At 42.7% G+C, this 10,497-nt stretch overlaps 1 protein-coding gene across 1 annotated transcript; it reads left to right on the top strand.

Moving 5' to 3' along the window:
* The first annotated feature begins 975 nt into the window (after window positions 1-975).
* On the top strand, window positions 976-8,969 carry LOC142750922 (zona pellucida sperm-binding protein 4-like). Its single transcript, XM_075859898.1, has 12 exons — window positions 976-1,159; window positions 2,748-2,869; window positions 3,663-3,759; window positions 4,530-4,685; window positions 5,003-5,193; window positions 5,376-5,473; window positions 5,546-5,673; window positions 6,614-6,803; window positions 6,888-7,038; window positions 8,103-8,181; window positions 8,315-8,431; window positions 8,842-8,969. Exons 1-12 carry the CDS (start codon window positions 976-978, stop codon window positions 8,967-8,969), a joined length of 1,641 nt encoding a protein of 546 aa, XP_075716013.1.
* The last annotated feature ends 1,528 nt before the right edge of the window (window positions 8,970-10,497 follow it).

The following is a 10,497-nucleotide window of genomic DNA, read 5'->3' on the forward strand; positions in this document are numbered from 1 at the left end:
CTGCAGAAATGATGAGCGGAAAAAACGCTCAGAAACTGACCTGTGGTGCGTTTATTTATTCCGCAGCATGTCAATTGTGTTTTCAAATTCAATGGGGGGGGGGGGTAAACCCGCAACGAATAGCAGATGTTGTGTTTTTTTGCATCGGAAAAGCTGTGATTCCACCGCAAGAAAATGCAATTCAGAGGAAAAAAAATCTTATACTTACCCAGAATTCTGTGCTATATTGCGGGTTAAATCATTTTGTGGTGCGGTTTCTTGGCTGGAATGTCCACTGCGGAAAGCAGTGTAGAAAAAAACAAAAACATTTATACTTACCCCGGACGTTGTCATGGTGACACGTCCATCCTTTGCCGTCCAGTTCGGCTTCCTTGGGTGACGCTTCAGCCCATGTGACCGCTGCAGACTTTTTTCTTAGTTTTTTTCTGAGTTGCGATTTTTGCGGCGAAATCGCTGCAAAAGTCGCAACACTTGGCTTTCTGTTGCGAGTTTTGCATCCCATTGAATTGAATAGGGAAAACCAGCAACAGAAAAGCAACCAAAACGCAGCATAAATCAACATAATGCAGATATAAATTCCGCACGGCAGGTACAGTTTTCTGCAGCATGGGCATGAGATTTTCTAAATCTCATCCACTTTGATGCTACTGTAAATGCTGAAGAATTTCCATACAGAATTGCGTTGCGGAAATTCCACAGCGTTTACGCTACGTGAGAACCCGGCCTTACAGACTATTTATAAGTTGCACCAAAATTTTCGGCTGCAAAATTTCGATGTGGTTCTAACTGCACTTCATTGTGTAAATGGACCCTTAAGGGGTTAAACTGCTGCATAGTGATTGATAATAGAAGTCACTAGTGGCTGCACCTGACGTCACTTTATCTCTCGTCCTATCACAGAGCTGCTCTGGTTTCATTCACAAGGTATAAATCTCTGGTCTATGGCAGACTGGGGTATAGGTGGCTGCTGGTAAGATGGGCTTGTGCAGAGCAGCGTTTGGGCTTGTGTTATTGCTGTGGACCTATGGGTTGGGGTCTCTAGTATGTGCAGTACAGGACTATTGGGATGATCCTTCCCATCTGCGTTGTGGATCTGGAGATATGGAGTTTTCTCTTCCTTCTTTGCTGGATGATGCAGTTTTATCCTTGACTGTGATTGGTAAGTTCTATAATGTAATACGATGACATCAATTTATGTAATGTCTTAAAGCCTCTATAGGGAAGGGTAAGGCCTCATGCACATAAATGAGTTTTTGTGTCTGCAGTTCATTTGCAAAAAATGGGTATGAGTTGTGGACCCATTCCTTTCCGTGGTCTGTGCATTGGCCTGGGAGCCCAGAATACAAAAAAATAGGATATAATTTTACTGGTCACGTCTTTGGTCTGGGCCACTTAAATCCATGTGTGCATGGTCCGTGAATTGCGGGTGACTGTGTCCGTGCTGTAATTGTGGGCTGTGCACACGGCTACGGCTGTGTGCATGAGGCCTTAGATCTGTATTGCTTAGGCTTTATTCACATTGGGATTCTGTTTGGGCTTTCTGTCAGGGGGATCCATTAAAGGAATCCAAGCTGAAACCATACCTTTCCGTTTGCATCACCATTGAATTCAATGGTGACGGATACGGTGCAAACTGTTTCCATTTGCCACCGTTAAGGGTTCCGTTTAGCCCTTAAACAACGTTGACAAATGAGCGCCTAAGGTTTATGCTTGGGTTCCGTTCATGGGTTCCCCTGATGGAAATCTCCAATGGAACCAGGAACCGGAAGAAGCTGACCTCTATCGGCGAAACTTACGTCGGGATGAACCCAGCAGTAGAGTAGGGAAAGTAGAACTGCCGGAGCGATTAGTCTAATATCTACACAGCACATCTCGCTTCTTGTCTGACTTGGGCTTTGTTCACATCTGTGTTAGGGCTCCGTTCTGTCGGAACTTTTTGACTCTTGCCAGTATTTTAACATATATTGTATGTATTTTTATTTTGTTCTCCTCCTCCCCCCCCCCCCCCCCCCTCCCTGCAATAATCTATTTTAATTGATGGTGTACTCTCAGTTTTATTGAGCTAGTCTAAAGAATGTTGTTGTTTTTTATTTTAACCCATCAGGGCCTGGTGTGCACACCCACCCCTATATTTATATGATCCTGGCTGCCTGTGTTAAAACAGAGTAGCTGCAAATGGTTCTGGCCTGTCTCCATTTGAATGGTTGGCCTGAATTAGTAGTTTTCCGCTGTGAAGGGCAAATCTCTGGGTGTTACTGATGCCAGACCTGCAGCAGTGGACTAATGGCAGCTGACTTTGATCTAAGGCAGTTTGTTCTGCTGATGTTCGGTGTGATCTGATAGCAATCTAATGTGTATGAAGGCCACCTGGCTTTTATGGCTTTCCAGACTTCAACATGGATGATCCGTTTGGGACAACTGCATTCAGGTGTTATCCTAATACATGACAATTATACATATAGCAGTACAGCTTCCTAAGCTACTTCATTCTACGCTGTCCACTAGGTGGCTCCATTGATGTGCTTGTACCTACAATACTTGTTGGTTGCAGGTATCTTTTGCTGTGCATCAGTTAAAACTGTTGCACCATGCAAGTGGTACCCTAGTGTTTTCTTCATGTAGCATGTGCCAGCCTTATTAATGTTGTGATAGATTGAGTCCTTTGTAGCCCACAAAGTGTCTCCCATGTGTATGTTAATAACTTCATGAACTGTTTTTAATAAGTATTAAATATCCAATAATTCTAGACAAGAATGGAAAACCACACTATCTTCACAATGACTCCAATTGCGGAACCTGGATTGGGCAGAGATCTGACAGCTCGGTGGTGGTCGGGTCTTCTTTTGATGGATGTTATGTGCGTGAGGAGGTAAGTTTTGTAGGAAACTACAACTCTTCCCTTGTCCTGGCAGTATAGGCTGTGGACTCCTGATCCCATTAGCAGTGTATGTTTCAGTTTTTGGTAAGGGTAGCTGGCAAGCATAGCATGTGCACTTTTTTTTTGTAAATTACCTCTTAATGACACAATGTTTTTTTTTTTTTTTTTTTTAGCTTCTCTGAAAAACAGCCATCGCTTTTATATATCTAATATATGCACAAATTATTTTTTTTTCAGACTTTTTTTTTTTTAAATCCAAACCTATGTATCATACTTCTGTGATGCATCAAGATCTATCATGAGCACACCAGCTGATATCACACACCAAGTGTACAGACAGCCCTTTCTCATACATCTCCCCCCCCCCCCCCCCCCCCCAGTCTCAATGTGTCACCAATCAAGGGGTTTCTCCAATCCTGGCTGTTTGAGCAGGAGATGCTCTCACCAGGCACCTGCTCTAAGGTGGCATGGGAGTCTTCTGCAGTGCCCTAAAAAATGGTGCTGTAGAATAGGGGTCCCTCAATGACCTGTGTAAATTTCCTCTACCACTGCATTAGCTAAAGGAGTCTAAAACTACTCCTACCAAGCATAGTTTTCTGAAATTTTAGAAGTAACTCTTTAACCAGTAAAATTTCTGCCAAAATCAGGTGGAAACTTAATACATGTGGGTCGTACAAGATCTGATCATACAAATACTTGACAAGACCCTTGGCATGGGTGGCATAACTATTTCTGAAGTCTCAAAGCTTCTCCTGTCTTCAGAAAAACTCTTTTGTAATTGCAGGATGGAAATTATGTGGTGACTATCACTCTGGAAGAAGTGTTTCGTAATGGGAAGTCTCAGTATCACAAGAAGGATCTGAAGTGCCCAATTATTCCAGGTAAATGTCTGTGTTGAATGGCAGTTGGGAGAATCTTCACATCTTCCCTTAGAGTTAAACCAGTCCACTTGAATAGCTGTAGTCAAATGCACAAAAGTCCTGGACTAAATTTACCAAATCTGATGCCCTTAATACTTATGACCATCAAACTGGTCTCAGATGTTTCCAGGTCCTTGTAATCCAACTAATGGTTAACCTCTAACCAAGGGTCAGTAAATTGTTTTATTAGTTCACTAATGTGACAGTCCATAGAATATAATTTGCCTCTTACCTTTATCGCCAAGATCAAATCTCAAACCTGGTTAAACCCTTCACCAATGCATTGGAATGGCTGAAAGCACGACTTGGTTAGACAGGGGACAACTTGCTAATCTCTACCACCAGTAGCCCAATAAACTGGCACTAGCGCATAAATTATAAAGGCACAATCTCCTCGCATTCAGCTGCGTCAAATATGGATGAATTCCTTCCCCCCCCCCCCCATATGATGTCTATCCTACAAGGCTTAGTGACTGAGAACATGCTTTGCCTTCTGAGTCTTCCCACCATGTACATGTTATAAACACCTAATGGAGGGCTTCTAGCTATAGTGAGAATTGGGGTCCTCTTCCTAGTTCTGCAAGGAGAAGTGGTCGTTCTCTAAGGTCTATACAAAATTAAAAACTCAGGTATCTTTAGTCTATGGCCCTGGTGGCCTTATATTCTAGATCTGTTAAAGGACAAAACACAGAATTGTTGAAATTCTTGACTGACTTATTTCTTCCCTGTAGCTATGGATGCTCCTAGTACAAGTGAATGTGCTTCAGTTCAACAAGTAGACCGTCTGCCGTGTGCTAATGACTCTGTATCTAGAGAACTTTGTGAAGGCCTTGGATGCTGCTTTTCTCCAGCTGAGTTTAGGGTGCGCTGCTACTATGGAAAGAAATGTAAGTCTGAACTATTCCACTATGAGACTTTAGATGACCACATCAATAGCTCTAATTTTATAGCAGAAAAGCTCTTCATATCATGATGGAATTGTTAAATACATATATATATAACTATACATCATGCTGCTTGGCAATGGTTGGCTTGGTGCAAGCCAATGAGTTTTGCCAGGTGACTACTGTGGTTTTTTAGCATATGTACTTCAGTTTTTGGGTAAGAAAAACAATCCGCTTGACTAGGACTGTCAGACAAATCAATGATTTTTCTCATTGTAGGTTTAGTAGAGCCATTAACAATTTGACTTTCCTGTGTATAGTGACTGCCCGTTGCACAACTGAGAACAACATGGTGGTTGCCATTTCAAAAGACCTGACCACGCCGTCCTTAATTCTGGACTCTGTAAGCGTGGTCAACGTGGATTCCAACTCTTGCCCAAATCTGAGAGTAGCAGCAACCGTGTCATTTATTGGGTTCCAGTTCCCACTATCCTGTGGAGGTGTTAACCAGGTGAGCTAAAATCATTGGATGATGCCTGTCAAAGTTTGAAGTTCACAGACACTGGTGAAGACTGATACCAGCTAAACTGCAATGGCGACTCACATTAATTCAGTGCATACAGGGCTTCACAATGTAACTTGGTGTTGCAGAATAAATCTAGAATGTCTGATACCTGTGGTTTGGTGTTCCAGGTGGCTGACATGTCTGTAGTATATGAGAACACTTTTATAGCAACCAAGAATGTAAGGACCTGGCCGATGGGATCGATCACTAGGGACAGCACAATGAGGTAAGCCGGGCATTTCAGGATGGTGGCAACTACAAGTACCACAGTTGGCTTACTAAGATGCCCCTCTTACAGGCTGACCGTGCGCTGCAGCTATTCCCACACTGGTATTGTCCCTCTGCAAGTGGAAGTCCTCACCCTTCCACCACCTCTTCCTGTATCTACCTCTGGACCGCTGCTCCTGGAGATGAGGATAGCTGAAGGTATTTAAAATCTCCCCTGACAGGTAGCTGGTTAGTGTCTCCTGAGATTACTTTGAAGGCAGATTTACACAAACGTGTAATACGTCCGTGCAACACGCGTGTTTTTCACGTGCGTCGCACGGACCTATGCTATGCTATGTCTATGGGGCAGTGCAGACTGTCAGTGATTTTTGCGCAGCGTGAGTCCGCTGTGTAAAACTCAAGACAGGTCCTATATTTCTGCATTTTTCGCACATCACACACCCATTGAAGTCAATGGGTGCGTGAAAATCACGCGCACCACACGGAAGCACTTCGGTGGGACGTGCGTGATTCGCGCAACAGCAGTCAAAAGTATGTTTGCAAACAGAAAAGCACCACGTGCTTTTCTGTTTACAAACATCCAAACCGTGTCATAATCATGGTGGCTGCTTGAAAATCACGCTCCGCACATCCTATGTGATGACACACGTGTAAATCCGCCCTAACTTTGATTAACTTGGTAATCATGTGGGGTTTTTTATTAAACATTTTCATTAAGACTTGGAGTAAACATCATGAGGAAATCTGCCCTTAAAGGGGTTGTCTCATGAGGACTACACCCTCTTAGAATCGAGGCTGGCCCAGCTTTTAGCTGATTTCCCTCCCCCCCCCCCCCCACCCCATTTATAGTGGGACAACCCCCTTTCTGGCAATAGACTTCAGTAGCTGTACTCAGTGGGGTGTTTTTTGTTTCCCCCAATCGATACACTTGCAATGGGTTATAAAATCTCCTCTGATCATACTTGCGTAGTAAGACTCAAGGGTTCCATGAACCATTTCATCCAGTCTTTGCTCATTTTAACCCATATGTGTAACTTGGGAAACACAGCCTAAACATCCTAGTGTCTCACAGAAGCTAGACTTGATGGCTATGGAAAGCTGATTTGATGTCCAGGTGACAGGTGACCATATTTTTCAGATGGACAGTATGGCTCATACTATAGAGACCAAGATTATCCTATTGAGCGAGTATTAAGAGATCCTGTGCATGTGGAAGTTCGGATTCTGCAGAGGACTGATCCAAGCCTAGTTCTGGTCTTGAGCAACTGTTGGGCCACCAGTTCTCCTGTCCCTACTGGGCTTCCCCAATGGCCTGTCTTGTTCAACAGGTGAGGGTTGAATTAAGGGACTACAAGAATTGCTTTTTGTTCAGGGCTGTCATAGTACAACTTCATATTGGGTTCACTTTTCAGCTGCCCTTTTGATGGAGACAACTATCTCACCCAGCTGGTTCCTGTTGGTCCTTCCTCACAGAACATGCCTTTCCCAACACACTACAAGCGCTTCATTGTCCGCACATTTACCTTTGTGGATTTCAACACCCAAACTTCTCTTAATGGACCGGTAAGTTTCACACTTGTGTGGCCACCTTGCACAAGCTCACTTAACAATTTGGAAGCTATATATTCCAATGCCAGTATTTCCTTCTCTAAGAGGCACTTAAAAGCAGTTGGCATTGAAGCATATTTATGTCCTTCTGCTTCACATATCTAATCTAGGCTCTAGATGCTACCACTTGAGTGGTTATTCCATCACAAATTATAGCATATTACCGTACTTCAGAACCCCCACCAATCTTGAGCTTGCAGGTGAAGACCTGCAGTGCTGTGGTTTTGTTTTTAGGATTGGTGGAGGTCCTGGCAATTGTACATCCAGAGTTAGCAATAGCCCTTTTTAAATCTATTACAATGTGTGTCACTTGGGTAAAACGGGATGTGATTTGCTGTCTAGACCGATTTAGGGCCTGTTCACTTCACTGTTTCCACTGAGGGGTTTAGTCCGAGGTTTGTCGGGTTAACCCCTCAGTTGAAAGCCATACTGAAACCTCCGCTTCCATTTCGCTCACCATTGAACTCGATGATGACGGAAACTTAGCTAATGGTTTCCATCTGTCACCGTTGTGACAGGGTTCCTTTCTTGAAACAATAGCGCAGTCGACTGCGCTATTGATGCTGTCAAAATGACAACCCTGTCACAACGGTGACAGACGGAAACCATTACTTAGGTTTCCATCACCATTGAGTTCAAGGTTGAGTAAAATGGAAGCTGAGGTTTCAGTTTGGCTTTCCGCTGAGGGGTTAACCCGACAAACCTCGGACGGAACCCCTCAGTGGAAACTAACAGTGATGTGAACACAGCCTTGTTCAATGCATCCTTCATTTACAACTTAATTTTTTTTTTTTACTTTATTCCCCATAGATCATGGCCTAGAAAGCACCATAATATAAGTTAGATTGGCTGAAATGATGTCACCTGATATGTGGACCACTTTACATAGATTACTTGTATGAACACTATACCAAGTGTATATTGTCAAACTTTGCACACTGAATAAAACTTTTCTAAATCTGTGCTGGTACAATGTTATGCTCGCCTGGCATACAGTAACTTATGTTGTGGTCCTACAGGTATTCTTCCACTGCAGCGCTTCAGTATGTGTCCCGTCTGCCATGGAGTTGTGTTCAGTGAATTGTCCCCAAAGACAAAGTAGGTCATCAATTTTCTCCTATTGTCTCTGGTCTAGTAAGATGGGTCTCTTTTCTTGAATCTAATCTCTTAGATCACTAAACATTGTGTTGGTACCATCTTGGGGGATTAATAATTTTTTTTTGTCTTGCAGAGAGAATGGCTGGATCCTGGTGGTCAGAAGATGCTCTTACAACAGTCACATCTCAGGGTCCTGTTCTATTTCATGCTGAACAGGTTGTCCTAGACAAGGTTCTCCATGAGGAGGAAGGTAAGGGGATAAATCCATCACAATTTGATTAAATGGTAAAATAGCTTCGCTCTAAAACAGACATTAACTGAAAGCAAATGTGTCTATGATAGTTTTTGTTTTGTTTTTTTTATATGGACCTATTACAAACTTGGGCATAATGTTGGCTATTTTGAATTTATGATCATGCAGTAGAGTAAGTAATTCCATAGAATACTACAGAACCCTTCCAGCCTGAAATGAGTTATGCCATTTTACCAGGTAGACTACCAACTAGTACCCTGAAGTCAACAGTAGTTATGGCATAAAGTCCTAATGTCCCATATCAACTAATGCTGCAATCTAGTCTAATATGGAGTATCGGGCATGACTAAACAAATGTTGCTTCGTCTATTTTCTGAATGAGGTCTAACGTAAGTCTCTTCCAACAGGGCCTCTTGGGTCGGGGCTGGCCCTGGCTTGGTTACAAGGAGCAGCAGCTGTTGGCTTATTTTTGATAGTTTCCCTTTTGGGTATCTACTTGTATAGAAGACAAAAGAAATGTACAGTGACTGCTTGAATATGTGAGTCTTTAAAATAAAAAAACAAAATGTGTTTGGGTTTTATGTATTTCTAAATTATGGATTGGAATAGAATTAGAAGTATTTCATAAAGCACTTCAATAGTTACATTTTTTTTAAAACATGGAGTCTTAAAGCATAGCTAAACTTTCGCCCAAAAAAATAAAAAAAATGTAAACGGCTATTATGGTCCTCTATGTGAATACATTGCTCCTAGCAATTTTTTTTCATTTCAAAGTACCTTTTTTGCAGCTCTTTTTCTTGTGAAACCGTCCATCTATTTTCTCACACTTCCTGATTCTGGCCGGTTGCAAGGGGCATGTCTAGGGCCATGTTTTACTGCGTGTGATGATACGATTTGTCTATCTTTCATGGGCAGTGAACTCTGAGGTGATAACTACAATACTGTCGGTGTGTACTGAGCTATGCACAACACATTCTATACAGAGATGTTAATATCTCTGCACACTCCAGAAGAAAAATCAGTTTCTTTTCACTTTCCCTGGCAAGTGCAAGGAAGATAAGACCGGATGGCAGGGTGCTGGGAGGGGGGAGGACTGAACAGTCCTAGTCTTATCTGATGCTAATTAGCAGCTCATATTAGTGTCCTGAGACGGGGAGAATCAGAGACCAGTGTACAGTCTCTTCCATGAACTGTGTAGTGTATAGAGGCCAGGAGACCTTCCTGACGTCACGATGGGTCGTGCACATCTGACACCAGGATGGGGCCACCACCACCCACCCGTATTCATAGGCAGCAGAATTCGTACACTGATGCATTCAAATGGTGTATGGTTTCTTGCTAGCAACAGGAGAAATATAAGAAATAATATGTGGTAGAAAAGTCAGAGTGGCCATTTATAACACAAAAAGGAGCCCAAATTCATTAAAGTATATTACTAAATATATTTCTATTACACATGCTGGCAGAAAATAAAAAGTTGATCGAACATTTAGTTACGCTTTAAGTACTGACACAAAGCAGTATGTTAACCTTTAAGGCTGGGTTCACACAACCTATTTTCAGGCGTAAATGCGTATTATGCCTCGCTTTACGCCTGAAAATATGGCTACAATACGTCGGCAAACATCTGCCCATTCATTTGAATGGGTGTGCCGACGACCAGTAATTTACGCGTCGTTTGACAGCTGTCAAACGACGCGTAAAATGACTGCCTCGTCAAAAGTGCAGGACACTTCTTTGAAACGTAATTTGAGCCGTTCATTGAATTCAATGAACAGCTCAAATGTTCGGCCGTCAGACGCCTCACATAATGCGAGCAGCTTTTACGTCAAATGACGCAGCTGGTTTCTCCTGAAAACCGTCTGTCATTTCAGACGTAAAAGCCAGCTAGCATGTGCACATACCCTAATACTATGGTAGTGAGAGCCACTTCTGTGATTACCAACCTAAAGACACCACTATTTTGGGCATTGAACTTTTTATATGGCACCACTTTGGGGCACATATAGGGGCAGATTTACTAGTACTGTTAACAAACTTTGATAACCTTGGTGCATCTTTTG

This window comes from Rhinoderma darwinii, chromosome 3 (genome assembly GCF_050947455.1).
Source record: "Rhinoderma darwinii isolate aRhiDar2 chromosome 3, aRhiDar2.hap1, whole genome shotgun sequence".
In the NCBI taxonomy this organism is placed as follows: Eukaryota; Metazoa; Chordata; class Amphibia; order Anura; family Rhinodermatidae; genus Rhinoderma; species Rhinoderma darwinii.